We start from the raw sequence: 16206 nt of genomic DNA, 5'->3' as shown, positions 1-16206 counted from the left end.
AGAAGGGAACAATATCCAAAGAGATTTCAAAAGAAGCTCAGGAGCTCTTTACTGAAGCTTACAGTTCCCCTGGACTCTCACATCATGTGACTGCTATAGCTAAAAACAAACTAGAAAAAACCTGAACTGGGAGAACTGGCTACTCCCCTTCCATTGTTGAACTAGACCCTTCAGCACCTCTGCCTTTACAACCTCTCTTCAAAAAATCCAAGGACAAAATAACCTTCTTAAAGTGACAGCATCATCACAAAAAGAAATTAGGAGTAATGGAAAAAACAGATATATTGGTGATACTTTTCCTCCATCTTCCATCTACACCTGAGCGATTGTAGATTACCCCTATCTATGTGATTGAACCTTCATTATCTTTCATCTCCATCTAAATAGATTTGATTTCTACCATACTGACAGCTCCATCATTTGTTTGCCCTCCCACTGTACTGTCTTGACTAGGTACAGCTATTCAAACCCCGCTCGTTCTCATAAGACAAGGAATTGCCAATATTGTAGATCTGAAACAAAAACAGAAATTTGGCAAAACTCAGCAGGTCTGGCAGTATCTGTGGGAAGAAAGTGGAGTTAACATTTGAGCTCGATGACTGATGATTCTGATGAAGAGGAACCAGACCCAAAATGTTAACTCTGCTTTCTTCCCACACATGCTTGTCAACCTGCTCTTATTTTCATATTTTCTAAATACTTCATGCACTGCAATGGTTAACTAATGTTCTCATTTCCGTGACTATGTCTATTTACGCATGTTGATGGATGTGTGTGTTGTTAATTGATTTTGTAGAGATCGACTGCGCACCACAACCAATGTCCTAGGAGATTCATTGGGAGCTGGCATTGTGGAGCACCTCTCACGTCATGAGCTTCAGAAAATGGATGCTGAGGGTTGCAACTCTGTCATCGAGGAAAATGAAATGAAGAAACCCTACCAACTTATCTGCCAGGACAATGACAACGAGAAGCCCATAGACAGTGAGACCAAGATGTAGACATGGATGAATACCAAGTTGAATCCACCCTCTGTTTCAATCAATCTCTTGTGCTATCTGCATTTAACCTGATCATGTTGGCTAGTTTGTGTTTTCTCGTATTAGAGGCTAGTCAGAAATTGTTACTTTTTAAATTTGAAATATTTGCTGTATACTTCATCTGTTTTTTTACCCCCACGCGCTTATTCCTATTATACATCAATGAGTGTGGGTAGATCTTCTTAGTCGTAGAGTCATAGAGATACACAGCACGGAAACAGACCCTTTTTTCCAACTCAACCATGCCAACCAGGTAACCTAAATTAATCTAGTCCCATTTGTCAACATTTGGCCCATATCCCTTGAAACCCTTCCTATTCATATACCCATCCAGAAGACTTTTAAATGTTGTAACTGTACCAGCCTCCCCCACTTCCTCTGGCAGCTCATTCCATAAATGCACAATGCTTCTACTCCTTAATGATTGTCGATTACCCCTATCAATGAAGTTTAACATTTTGGGTCTGATACCTCTTAGTCAGAACCATCAATCACCGAACTCAAAGGTTACCTCTGCTTCTTCCCACAGATGCTGCCAGACCTGCTGAGATTCGCCACAATTTCTGATTTTTGTTTCAGATCTACAACATTTGCAGTTCTTTGTCTTATGAGAATGTAAGGAGTTTGAGCAGCTGGGGGTTGAGAGAACACAGTGGGAGGAGAAACAAATGATGTAGCTGTCAGTATGGTAGAAATCAAATCTATGGAAAAGTTGCCCCTTAGGTCCCTTTTAAATCTTTGCCCTCTCACCTTAAACCTATGCCCTCTAGTTTTGGACTCCCCAACGCAGGGAAAACACCTTGTCTATTTACTCTATCCATGTCCCTTATGATTTCATAAATCTCTAATAAGGTCACCTTTCAGTCTGGCGCTCCAGGGGAAATAGCGCTTATTCAGCCTCTCCCTATAGCTCAAACCCTCCAACCCTGGCAACATCCTCGTAAATCTTTTCTGAACCCTCTCAAGTTTCACAACATCCTTCCGATAACAGGGAGACCAGAATTGCACACTGTATTCCAAATGTGGCCTAACTAACGTCCTGTGTGGACACAACATGACTCCTATGCTCAACGCTCTGACCAATAAAGGAAAGCATACCAACACCTTCCTCACTATCCTTCTCACTTTCAAGGAACTAAGAACCTGCACCCCAAGGTCTCTTTGTTCAACAACACTCCCTGGTACCTTATCATTAAGTGTACAAGTGATTTGCTTTTCCAAAATGCATCACCTCACATTTATCTAAGTTAAATTCCATCTGCCACTCCTCGTCCCATTGACCCATTTGATTAAGATCCCATTGTACTCTCAGGTAATCTTCTTCTCTATCCAATACACCACCAGTTTTGATATCATCTGCAAACTTACTAACTTACTTATGTTCACATCCAAATCATTTACATAAATGACAAAAAGTAGTGGACCCAGCACTGATCCTTGTGGCACTCCACTGGTCACAGGCCTCCAATCTGAAAAACAACCCTCCACCACTACCCTCTGTCTTCTACCTTCAAGCCAGTTCTGTATCCAAATGGCTAGTCCTCCCTGTATTCCATGTGAACTAACCTTGCTGACCAATCTACCACTTAGAATCTTTTCAAAAGCCTTCCTGAGGTCCATTTCGATCACGTCCACCAGTCTGCCCTCATCAATCCTCTTTATTACTTCTTCAAAAAATTCAATGAAGTTGATGAGACACGATTTCCCACACACAAAGCTATGTTGACTATCCCACTCAGTACTTGCCTTTCCAAATACATGTAAATCCTGTCCCTCAGGATTCCCTCCAACAACTTGCCACCATTGATGTCAAGCTCGCTGGTCTATAGATCTTTGGCTTTTCGTACCACCTTTCTTACATAGTGGCACCATGTTAGCCAACTTAAAGTCTTCTGGCACCTCACCTGTAGCTAGCGATGATACAAATATCTCAGCAAGGGGTCCAGCAATAAATTCCCTAGCTTCCCGCAGAGTTCAAGGGTATACCTGATCAGGTCCTTGGGATTTATCCACTTTTATGCATTGGAAGACATCCAACATCTCCTCCTCTGTAATATAGACATTTTTCAAGATGTCACCATCTATCTCTCCATGTTCTATATCTTACATATCATTCTCCACAGTAAAACTGATACAAAATACCTGTTTAATTTCTCACCCATCTCCTGTGGTTCTACACCTAGGCAGCCTTGCTGATCCTTAAGGGGCCCAATTCTCTCCATAGTTATCCTTTTGTCCTTAATGTATTTATAAAATCCCTTTGGATTCTCCTTAACCCTATTTACAAAAGCTACCTCATGTGCCCTTTTAGCCCTTCTGATTTCCCTCTTAAGCATACTCATGCTGCCTTTATACTGTTCTAAGCATTCACCTTATCTCTGCTGTCTATACCTGACATATGTTTCCTTCTTTTTCTCGACCAGAACATCAATTTCTTTAGTCACCCAGCATTCCCTACACCTGTCAGCCTTGCCTTTCACCCTAACAGGAATATACTGTCTCTGGACTCTCTTTAACTCATGCTCATTTTTGAAGGCTTCCCATTTTCCAGCCATTCCTTTGCCTGCAAACATCTGCCCCCAATCAACTTTTGAAAGTTCTTGCCTAATAATTTCCACCAATTTAGAACTTTATCTTTTAGGTCAGTCCTAGTTTATGTTTGGAAAGTTAAAAACACCTACCATAACCACCCTATTATTCTTGCAGATAACTGAGATCTCCTTACAAATTTGTGTATCAATTTCCTGCTGACTGCTGGGGGATCTATAGCACAATGCCAATAAGGTGATCACCCCTTTATTATTTCTCAGTTATAACCTCCCTGGACGTATTCCCAGGAACATCCTCCCTCAGTACGGCCGTAATGATATCCCGATCAAAAATGCCACTCTCCCCTCCTCTCTTAACCCCATTTCTATCCTTCCTAAAGCATCTGTACACTGGAACATTAGTCCTGTCCATCCCTGAATCATGTCTCTGTAATTGCTGTGATATCCCAGTCCCATGTTCCCAACCATGCCCTGAGTTCATCAGCTTTACCTGTTAGGCTTCTAGCATTGAAATAAATGCAGTTTAGTTTATCTGTCCTATCTCATTTTCTGCTTTGAGACTGCCTGCCCTGAAAGTTTGAGTTGTTCTTTTTCTCAACTGTGACAGTCTCAGATTGATCTCTTTCTTCACTATCTTCCTGGGTCTCTTCCACCTCCCCACCCCCCACCCCCCCCCCCCCCCCCCCCCCCACTCCAAACACCACCTTACTAGTTTAAATCCTCCTGAGCAGCTCTAGCAAATTCCCCTGCCAGTATTAGTCCCCTTCCAATTCAGATGCAATCCATCCTTCTTGTACAGGTCACTTCCACCCCAGAAGAGATTCTAATGATCGAAAAATGTGAGCCCTTCTCCCATGCACCAGCTCCTCAGCCATGCATTCATCTGCTCTATCCTCCTATTCCTACCCTCACTAGCTCATAGCAACAGGAGTAATCCAGATATTATTACCCTCAAGGACCAACGTTTTAAATTCCTGCCTAAATTCCTATATTCTCTTCTCAGAATCTCATTCTTTTCTCTTCTTACATCCTTAGTTCCTATGTATACAAAGACCTCCTGCTCATCCATCAGTCCTCGGAGAATATTCTGCATCCTCTCTGAGACATCCTTGATTCTGGCACTAGGGAGGCAACACACCATTTTGATTTGAATAGATTCCCTACAATGTGGAAACAAGCCCTTTGGCCCAACAAGTCCACACCAACCCTCCAAAGAGTAACCCACCCTGACGCATTTCCCTCTGACTAATGCACCTAACACAATGGGCAATTTAGCTTGGCCAATTCACCTGACCTGCACATCTTTGGACTCTGGGAGGAAACCAGAGCCCCCGAAGGAAACCCACACAGACAAGGGGAGAATGTGCAAATTCCACACAGACCGTCGCCTGAGGCTGGAATTGAACCTATGGCCCTGGCGATGTGAGGTAGCAGTGCTAACCACTGAGCCACCGTGCCACCCTCATTGTCAGCTGCAGAAACGTCTGTCTGTGCCTCTAACTAGAGAGTCCCCTATCACAATCAATCACTTGGAACCTGCCATACTCCTTGTAACATTATAGCCAGTCTTAGTAACAGAAACCTGGCTATTCGTGCTACATTCCCCTGAGAGTCTATCACCCCCTACTTTTTCCAAAACAGCATATTTGTTTGAAATGGGGATAACCACAGGATACTTCTGCACTACCTGCTTCCCTCTCATACCTTTCCTGGAGAGAAATCCATCTACCTTACTGTATCTGCGGCTTTTCTCCCTTCCTATAACTGCCATCCATCACACCCCTTAGCTCCTGTAAATTCCTTGTTGTCTCTAACTGCTGCTTGAACCGATGCAACCCGATAGGATTCGCAGCCAAACACACTTCCTGCTGACATAATCATCAGTAATGTGGAAACTCCCCCTTTACACCTCAACAAACTACAGACCCAGAAAATAGCACCGTCTTACAGCTCTAAAAAACACTGCTCCAGGCTAACTTATGATATATATTTTTAAAAATTTAATCAAGAGACAGATCTCAATATAACATATAATCAAAAAAGAACTTATTGTACTCACTATTGTAGATTTACAAAAAAGGTAAGGTTACACTTCAAAACTTCCACTTAGCTACTCCTTTGCTGTGAGCTCCCTCACACAGGGTTTCTCCAAGATTAGCTGTCCAGATGTCTAGATACTGAGGGGGAAAGATAAAATTTGATAAAAAAATTAAACATGAATTTCAAAAATTAAATCAATGTCAAAGCAATAAACTGATTTTTAAAAGAAAATGTAATTTATAAACTTTACTCTTATAAAGCATCAACCAGGATAACAGTATTGATCAAAGGTACCTTTTTAAAAAGATTTTCCACATTAACTACACCAAGGAAGAGGATGGAACCAGCCCTGAGATATGGAATTGACTTTAACTATTATGCACTTCACACTCACCTCTGGTGGTACATTTTCCAGACTAGTCTTGGTGGATTCATACAAAGAGATGATTTGAAAGTGGATTGCCTTTCAGCCTGGAATTACCTCCCATCCCAGTTTACTTTATTTTGGAAAAGGAAATTGATGAGGAGGGAAGTCAGGGTGTGTGTTTATCCAGCTCAGTCCCAGTCCCAGAATTCTCACTATCTCCCACAAACACAAACATGCCAGGATTCCTTTCACAGACTTTCTCCCATTTACTCACACAATCTCAATTCCAGCACTCACTCACATACTAATTCGTACATATTTGTTCAGTCAGATAGACTCTCTAACTCTCATACACTCAATCATCCTGAGCATAAGAGGTTTGACATTTTACGGCTGAGGAGGAATTTGAGCTCACTGCAAAAATGTCAGTCTCATAAACCTCTTTTACATTCTCTCTCACGTCCTAGAATCCCTGTGGTGTGGAAGCAGGCCATTCAACCAACAACAACCCAATGAACAGCCTCCAACTCAAACCCAGCCCCCACCTGTAACCCTGCGTTTCCCATGGCTAAGCCACCTGACCTACACATCCTTGGACACTATGGGCAATCCTCCCAACTGTCATATCTTTGAACTGTGGCAGGAAACCAGAGCACCTGGCAGAAACCAGGAAGAATGTGCATACTCCATATAGATCATCGTCCAAGCCTGGAATCGAACCTGGGTCCCTGGCACTGTGAGGCAGCAGGGCTAACCACTGAGCCACTGTGTCGCCCCTTCACATCCTTCCTAGCAAAAAAAACTTTGGGAAAAAACTTTTCACTCAGCAGCTGGTGAAAATCTGGGATGCACTGCTTGGGAAAATAGTGGAGGCCAGAAACCTTATGACTTTTAGAAAATATTTGGATGAACAGTTGAAATATCACAACATTCAAGGTGATGGGACAAGTACAAGAAATTGGGATTCTTGCATCTTTAATGGGAGTTATGCTGGTGCAGACTTGATCGCCTAAAGGACCTTTTCTGCAATGTATAAATCTATGAATCTAGTATGTGAGACCCAGAATTGTAAGTAATAGTCCAGCTAATGCAGAAGAGAGGAACCTTATCATGTACATCCTAGATTCCTACGATAGGTGGACAGGTAGTTAAGGTCAGGGGACCAATTTTCCCATTATTACAGGATCATTCTATACTTTCACTGATTTTCAGGGACTAGTTTAGTTTGGGATTACGTTTGGCATGGACTGGTTGGACCAAAGGGTCTCTTTCAGTGCTGTATGACTCTATATTTCAGCTTGCGTTCCTGAAGTAATTTATGTGATTGCATTTCAGTTATTAGTCACAAGATGGCAGTGGATTGGAGCTGTCTTCCGAGAAGCTTGTTCAGGGCAGCTTTTGATGTTGCATGTGTTATTATCTCAAGAGAAGTACTGCCTCAAGAACTTGTTAATTGTCAGAAATGCCTGTACCAACTGAACCCATTCGCACTGCTCTTGTAGTCATCAGCAAACCCCCTCTAAGCAACTTTGGATAGAATGGTTAAGCAAACTACAGCTTTATTTCCTTTATTGGCCATTGTCTAGTGTTTAAGAGGTGAGAGTTATGCATATGCCACGTAAAACCACTCCAGAATCTAGTCAATTTTGGAAAATCTTAGCCAAAGCATTGATGATGTATTTCAAGAATCGAACAGTATAGGGAATCAAGTTCAGAGGATTTGTTGGATGTTGGTCCCTTAAGTTTCTTGAATCCATTTTGCTTGCTGATATTAATTTATACAGTCATAGAGTTATACAGCACAGAAACAGAAACTGACCCTTTGGTCCAACTCGTCAGTACTGTCCTGATATTCCAATCTGAACTAGTCCCATTTGCCAATATTTCACCCATATCCCTCTAAACCTTTTTGATTCATGTACCCATCCTTTTAAATGTGGTAATTGTACTAGTCTCCAGCACTTCCTCTGGCAGCTCATTCCACACATGCACTACTCTCTGTGTGAAAATGTTCTCCCTCAGGTACTTTTTAAATCTTTTCCCTTTCACCTGAAACCTATGCCTTCTAATTTTGGTCTCTCACCCATCCTACGAAAAGGATCACCCTATCTATGCCTGTCATGGTTTTATAAACCTCTATATGGTCATCTCTCAGCCTCTGACACTCTAGGGAAAATAGCTCCAGCCCTTACAGTCTCTCCCGATAACTCAAACTCTCCAGTCCCAGCAACATCTTTGTAAATTTTTTTCTGCACCCTCTCAAGTTTAACAACATGGAAGGGCAAGCAGAATACACTGTATTCTAAAAGTGGCCTCATCAATTTCCTGTACAGTCGCAACATGATGTCCCAACTCCTGTACTTAATGTTCTGACCAATAAAGGAAAGCACGCAAATGCCTTCTTCACTGCCCTGTCTACCTGTGACTTCACTTTCAAAGAGCTATGCATCTGTTCCGCCAGGTCCCTTTGTTAAGCAACATTCCCCAGGCCCTACCAAAAACTATGGAAGTCTTGTCTTACCAAAATACATCACCTATCATTTATCTAAATTAAACTCCATCTGCCACTCCTTGGCCCATTGGCCCATCTGATCAAAGTCCTGTTGTACTGTGAGATAACCTTCTTCACTGTCCACTACACTACCTATTTTGGTGTCATATGCAAACTTACTAACCATACTTTCCATATTCACATCCAAATGATTTATAGAAATGATGAAAAGCAGTGGACCCAGCACTGATACTTGTATCGTATGACTGATCACCTGTTCTGTAACAGAATCTTGGAGATGGTACACACTGCAGCCTTGTTGAGACTCTGGTGGAGGATGTGAATGCTGAAGGTTTTAGATGGGTTGCCAATCAATGGGCTAATTACCCCAGATGCTGTCAAACCTCAAATGCTGTTGTAGGTGCACTTGTCCAGGCACAAATGAAATATTACATCACATGCCTGACACGTCCTTTATAGATATTGTACAGGTTCTGGGGAGTCAGGAGACAAGTTACTCATTGCAGAAATCTCAGCTTCTGTCCTGCTCTTATAGCTACAGACTGTATTAAGTTAAAGAATGGCAGGGGGGGGTGAGGGATCAAGCTTGAGTAGATGTAGCAAATCAAGGTATAGAGTTAGGGCAGGACAGCAAAGTAGGAATATGAGAAATAAATGTCAGGGAATTGTATGAAGGGACAAAAAGAATAAACCTAAGAATATATCAATACTCTGAAATAGACATTACAAACATAACAAAAAAACACCAAAATTTAAGGCACTGTATCCAAATGTGCAAAGCATTCACAAGAAAGTAAATGAATCGATGCACATATTGAAATAAGTAAAGATGCCCTGATTACCATTATGGAAAAATAGTGATTTGCTGACAAGGACTGGGTACTGAATGTTAAGTAGCATATGACAGTCAAGAAGAATAAGAAGCTAGATAAAGGTGGAGGAGTAGCACTGTTAATCAAGGATGGAATCGGTACAATAGCCAGGAACGACTTTGAGTCCGGAGATCAGGTGGTAGAATTGGTTTGGGTGAAGATGAGGAATAGTAGGAGTGGTCTACAGTCTTCTCACCAGTATCTATAATCAACACTCCCTGAAATTTTCCTTTCTTGTGGGCATACCTCTGAGGTCCGTATGTGATAGCGATTTCCGGAACCAGACATTAATATTGTGATTCGCATTGGAACAAAGATCACCATGCGCAGAATGTCAGACCGGCTACACATGCTCACAACTTTCAGAGATAATGGACCACAATGCAGCATGAAGTATACAAGAAGAAGTATTGAGTGTCTGTAGCAAAGATTCAACAATAATCAGTGTGATTTTAATCTACACATGAACTGAAAAATCAGGTTGTCAATGGTAACCTGGAGAGTTCATTGAATATTTTTCAGATATTTTCTTACAGAGCACATTCTGTTCCATAATTATGTCACTCTTGTTCAACCCACGATTATCATACATTTCTGTGTTGCAACTTGTGTGTTCTCCTGTGAAAACAGACACAACTTAGAATCAAATGGAACAACATGGAAATAGACCTATTGTTCCAACACATTCACGCCAACCAGATATCCTAAACTAATCTAATCCCATCTGCCAGCACTTGGCCCATATCCTTTTAAACCCTTCCTATTCATATACCCATCCAGATGATTTTTAAATGCTGTAATTTTATCAGCCTCCACGACTTCCTCTGGCAACTCATTCCATACACGCACCACCCTCTGCATGAAAAGGTGACCCTTCAGTCCCTTTTAAATTTTTCTCCTTTCATCCTAAACCTATGCCTTCTAGTTCTGGATTCCTTCACCCAAAGGAAGAGATCTTGCTTACTTACCTATCCATGCCACTCATGATTTTATAAATGTCTTTAAGGTCACCCCTCAGCCTCTGATGCTTCAGGGAAAATGGCCCCCAGTCTCTGAGCTCAAACCTCCCCCACCCATCCCCGACCCAGGCAACATCCTTATAAATCTTTTTTGAACCTTTCAAGTTTCACAATATCCTCCCTACAGAAGGGTAACAAGAATTTCACACAATATTCCAAAGCCTGTACAGCTGCAACATGATCTCCCAATTCTTATACTCAATACTCTGACCAATAAAGGAAAGCATACAAAATGCCTTCTTCACCATCCTATCTAACTGCAACTCCAATTTCAAGGAGCTATTAACCTGCACTCCATTTTGTTCACCAACACTGCCCAGAACCTTACCATCAAGTGTATAAGTCCTGCCCTGAATTGCCTTTCCACAATGTTGCACCTCACATTTATCTAAATTTGTCACTCCTCAACCCCTTGGTCCATTTGATCAGGATCCCATTGTACTCAGAGGTAACCTTCTTCATTGTCCACGATACCACAAATTCTGGGGTCATCTGCAAAGTTATTAACTATACCTCCGATGTTCACATCCAAATCATTTATATAAATAATGAAAAACAGTGGACCCAGCACTGATCCTTGTGGCACACCACTGGTCACAGTCTTTAAGTCTGAAAGGCAACCCTTCACCACCACCCTCTGTATTCTAACTTTAAGCCAATTCTGTATCCAAATGGCTAATTCTCCCTGTATTCCATGTGATTTAATCTTGGTAACCAGTCTACTTTGTTGAATGCCTTACTGTAGTCCATATAGATTACGTCCACCACTCTGCCTCATCAATCCTCTTCGTTACTTCTTCAAACAACTCAATCTCACTTTGGCTATCCTACTCAGTCCTTTCCTTTCCAAATATATGTAAATCCTGTTCCTCTGGATTCCCTCAAACAACTTCCCCAACCACGATGTCAGGCTCACTGGTCTGTATTTCCTTGGCTTTTCCTTAAATAGTGGCACCACGTTAGCCAACCTCCAGTCTTCCAGCACATTTGTTCAATGTTTCTACCATCTCTTCCCTTTCCATGATAATTAACTTGTCACTGCCATTGAAAGGCCAATGATAACTTCAGGTACTGTGCTTTTTATATATTTCTATTTATATTTTTGATTGATTACTCTCATATTCAAATGTGAAAATTCTGAAAGCGGGACAAATCCAATCTGGCCAATTACAGGTAAATCATCCCCTTTCCCTCATCTACAGTGATGTAAAGAGTGAATGACAGTGGCATTGAATGCCACTTGCAAAGGATTAACCTGCTCACTGATGCTCAGTTTGGTTTTTATCTGGGCCATTGCGTTCCTGACTTCATTTCAGTCTTAGTTCAAGCATGGACAAAAGAATTGAACTCTACAGGTTGATTAGAGTGACTGCCCTTGATATCAAGGAAGGATTTGACTGAGCATGGAATCAATGAGCCTAATCAAAACTAGGGTAACTGGCAGAGGGATAGCTCCACGGGCTGGAGTCATATCTAGAACAAAGAATGATAGTTGCAGTTGTTAGAAGTCAATCATCTGAGCCCCAATACAGCACTACAGGCAATCTTAATGGTCATCTCCTAGATCCAACCATCTTTAGCTACTTCATCAGTGACCTCCTCTCCATAATAAATGCCAGAAGTGGTATTATCACTAACGATTGTACAATGTTAAGCACCATTATGAATAGATTGGACAGCAGATCTTGGAAAGATGCAGATGAAACAGAGTTGTTGTTATGGGTGACTTCAACTACCCCAATATTGATTGGAGCCTCCGTAGTGCAGATAATCTGGATGGAGTGGATTTTGTCAAGTGTGTCCACGAAGGATTCCTGACTCAATATGTAGAGAGGCCGACTGGGGGGAGACCATATTGGATTTGGTGGCTTGGCAACGGGCCAGGCCAGGTATCAGATGTCTCAGTGGGAAGGCATTTTGGTGACAGTGACCACAACTGCCTCACCTTTACTATAGTCATGGAGACAGATAGGAACAGATAGTATGGGAAGGTATTTAACTGGGGGAGGGGAAATTATACTGCTATTAGACAGGAGCTGTAGAATATAAATTGAAAACAATTATACTACGGGAAATGCACAACAGAAATGTGGAGGCTGTATAAGGAGCATTTGTTGTGAGTGTTGGATAACTTTGTCCCACTGAGACAGGCAAGGAATGGTAAAGTGAAGGAACCTTGGATGACAAGAGAAGAGGAGCTTCTCGTCAAAAGGAAGAAGGAACTTAAAGTTGAGGTAGCAAGGATCTGACACAGCTTTAGAGGATTACAGGGTAGCTAGGAAAGAACTCAAAAATGGATAAAGGAAATCTAGGAGGGATCACGGAAAAGCCTTGGAGGGAAGAATTAGGGAAAACCCAAAGGTGTTTTACACTTACATGAAGACTAAGAGAATGATCAGAGAGAGGGTACGGCTGATCAGGAATAGTGGGGAGAACTTGTGCGTGAAGACTAAATAAGTTTTTTGCCTCAGTATTCACTAGAGAGGGGGATCTTGTTAATAGTGAGAACAACGTGGACAAGGTTAATAGGCTTGAACAGATTGATATTAAGAAAGTGGATGTGCTGGAAATTCTGGGAAGCATCAAGATAGATAAGTCCCCTGGGCCAGGCCAGCTATATCCAAGGTTACTATGGGAAGCAAGGAATAAGATTGCTGCGTCTTTGGCGATGATCTTTGCATCCTCACTCTCCACGGGAGTAGTACCAGATGTTTGGAGGGAGGCGAAAGGTGTTCTTCTGTTCAAGAAAGGGGAGAGGGAAATCCCTGGGAATTACAGACTAGTCAGTCTTACGTCTGTGGTAAGCAAGGTACTGGAAAGGATTCTGAGACATAGGATATACGACTATGTGGAAAAACATAGCTTGATTAAAGATAGCCTGCATAGTTTTGTGAGGGGCAGGTCATGCCTCACAAAACTTATTGAGTTCTTTGAGGATGTGACAAAACAAGTTGACAAAGGTTGGGCAGTGGATGTGGTATATATGGATTTCAGTAAGGCATTTGATAAGGTTCCCCACGGTGGGCTCATTCAGAAAGTTAAGAGGTATGGGATACAGGAACATTTGGCTGTCTGGATATAGAATCTTATTCCTGGCCGAAGGAAGATAGCAAGTGGTGGTGGATGGAAAGTATTCCGCCTGGAGGTCGGTGAATAGTGGTGTCCCAATGGGATCTGTTCTTGGACCTCTGCTCTTTGTAGTTCTTATAAGTGATTTGGATGAAGAAGTGGAAGGATGGGTTAGTGAGTTTGCCGATGACACGAAGGTTGGTGGTGTTGTAGATATTGTTGAGGGCTGTTGCAGGCTACAACAACACATTGACAGGATGCAGAGTTGGGCTGAGAAGCGGCAAATGGAATTCAACCTAAATAAATGTGAAATGATTCATTTAGGAAGGTCAAATTTGAATGCTGATTACAGGGTTAAAGACAGGATTCTTGGCAGTGTGGAAGAACAGAAGGATCTTGATGTCCATGTCCATAGATCCCTCAAAGTTGTTACCTAAGTTGATATGGTTGTTAAGATGGTGTTTGGTGTTTTAGCTTTCATTAACAGGGGAAATCGAGTTTAAGAGCCACAAGGTTTTGCTGCAGCTCTACAAAATCCTGATTAGACCACACATGGAATATTGTGTCCAGTTCTGGTCACCTCATTATAGGAAAGATGTAAATGCTTTAGAGAGATTGCCGAGGATATTTATCAGAATGCTGCCTAGATTGGAGGGCATGTCTTATGAAGACAGGTTGAGTGAGCTAGAGCTTTATACACTGGCGAGAAGAAGGAAGAGAGGTGACATGATAGAGGTGTACAAGGTAAAGAGAGGAATAGATTGAGTAGACAGCCATAGACTTTTCTCCAGGGCAGAAATGGTTGTCACGAGGGGGTCATAATTTTAAAGTGATTGGAGGAAGGTTTAGGGGAGATGTCAGAGGTAGGTTCTTTACACAGAGAGTGGTGGGTGCACTGCCAGCAGTGGTAGTAGAGTCAGAGACATTAGGGACATTTAAGCGTCTGCTGGACAAGCACGTGGATGGCAGTAAATTGAGTGGTGCATCGGTTAGATTGACCTTAGATTAAAATAATGTTTGGCACAAATTTGTGGGCCGAAGGGCCTGTACTGCACTGTACTGTTCTATGTTCTATTCACAATACCTTGAATAGTGAAGCAGTCCACATCCAAAGAAAAAGGCAGCAGATTCATGGGAACTCTACCATTTGCAAGTTCCCCTTCATGTCACTCAGGGTTCAGACTTGGAAATATATTGCTGTTCTTTCACTGTCACTGGGTCAAAATCCTGTAACTTGCTTCCTGACAGCATGGTGGGTGTCTCTACACTCCAAGGACAACAGCAAATCAGGATAGCCGCTCACCATTGCCTACTTACAGGCAATAAGGGATAGGCAATAAATGCTGTCCCAGCCTTTGATGCCCACATCTCATGAACAAATTGAAAAAAAATCCTATCAGTATACGACTATATTTAAGACTGAGATAGATAGGTTTGTGATTATTAAGGAGATCAAGGGTTATGGGGAAAAAGTGGGAGATCGGGTTGAGAAACTTATCAGCCATGATTGAATGGTGGAACAGACTCAATGGCCTACTTTCTGCTCCTATGTCTTATGGTCTGTTATGAAGATGGAGGAGTACTGTACCTTTAAGAGAATGGAAAAGCTAGCAAGGATTTAAAGAAGCACACAGAGCACTGGAAAATTTAAGATGTAACATTTGGTCGAACAGCTAGATTAGCTGGGTTGCCTGGATATAAAAACAAATTTCAATTTGGCCAATCAATTTAAATTATGCCCAAAGATATCAAACTCTAATCAAGTTTGAATTTAGTATTTTACCAATATTAAAAGCAATGAAATGATCCGATGCTTTGGGCTATAAATATCAAACATTTTTTTGGAACAGTTAGCCAGAGCGACAAAGAGAACTGCCAAGCCACGAACATATACAGACTGCTTGCAGAACAGCTTTCTGAAAGAGAATCCCTAAGAAAAACAGAAGACAGAGGAAAATACAGACAACACTCGGCAAGCTGACTGGTTTTGAAACATGATTTTATTTTTGGTAAATCGTAATCGGGATTTATCGGACCAGTACTGTAGAAGGCAAATTCAAAAGATAGGTTAGAGAAAGGAGTTGTAAGTAGTTGTTAGTTAATATTCTCTGTTAGACTTAAAAAAAATTAAAGGTGTTAATTTTTACTTTAAATATTGACTTTTGGGACAGTTCTTTGCCTCAAATTTTAACAGATGACAGCACGGGTTAAATCTTTTCTGTGTTGCTGGTTTAAATTAGCGGGAGGGTGGGGGGGTTTACCCCGTGTCGTAAAAGGTCCTATCAATTTCTGGTGGCCCTTTGCTCATTTCTATAGTTTCAATTCTCAGACTTTGCTGAGCATTTTGTTAATGGACTGTCATTGCACTACGAGACCCAAACTAAAGGGGTCTTGGATTCAAAACCTAACACAGCAGATGGTGAAATCTTAATTAAATTCATAAATCTGGAATATAAAGCTAGTCTGATGGTGACCATGAAATTGTAATTGTCGTGAAAACCCATCTTGTTCAGTAATGTCCTTTGCTGATTACCTGTTCCTTTTGGCTGATGAATCAGTGTGCTTTTGTGTTGAACACTACTTGGAGGATGCACTGAAGGTGGCAAAGGTGCAGAATGCACTCTGGGTGTATGACTTCAATGTCTACCACCAACAGTGGCTCAGGAGTGCTACTGACCATGCTAAAGAGTGCTAGAAGACATACATGCCAGACATATGTCTGCAGCAGGTAGTAAGGA

The 16206-nt window shown here is 41.7% G+C and overlaps 1 protein-coding gene across 2 annotated transcripts in view; it reads left to right on the top strand.

Moving 5' to 3' along the window:
• Positions 1-15347, top strand: part of LOC122565415 (excitatory amino acid transporter 1-like) — a 303209-nt gene extending 287862 nt beyond the window's left edge. For both annotated transcript variants that reach the window (XM_087975411.1, XM_087975417.1), the window contains one exon: positions 797-15347. In XM_087975411.1, coding sequence (XP_087831537.1) covers positions 797-1001 — 205 coding nt within the window. In that variant the 3' untranslated portion in view covers positions 1002-15347. The remainder of the gene's footprint in view (positions 1-796) is intronic.
• Positions 15348-16206: the final 859 nt, after the last annotated feature.

The sequence above is a fragment of the Chiloscyllium plagiosum genome, unplaced genomic scaffold, assembly GCF_037043375.1.
Source record: "Chiloscyllium plagiosum isolate Xiang-an unplaced genomic scaffold, Cpla_swu_hap1 HiC_scaffold_2, whole genome shotgun sequence".
Classification (NCBI taxonomy): Eukaryota; Metazoa; Chordata; class Chondrichthyes; order Orectolobiformes; family Hemiscylliidae; genus Chiloscyllium; species Chiloscyllium plagiosum.
The sequence above is the reverse complement of the archived record's forward strand: the minus strand, read 5'-3'. Positions and strand labels throughout refer to the sequence as shown.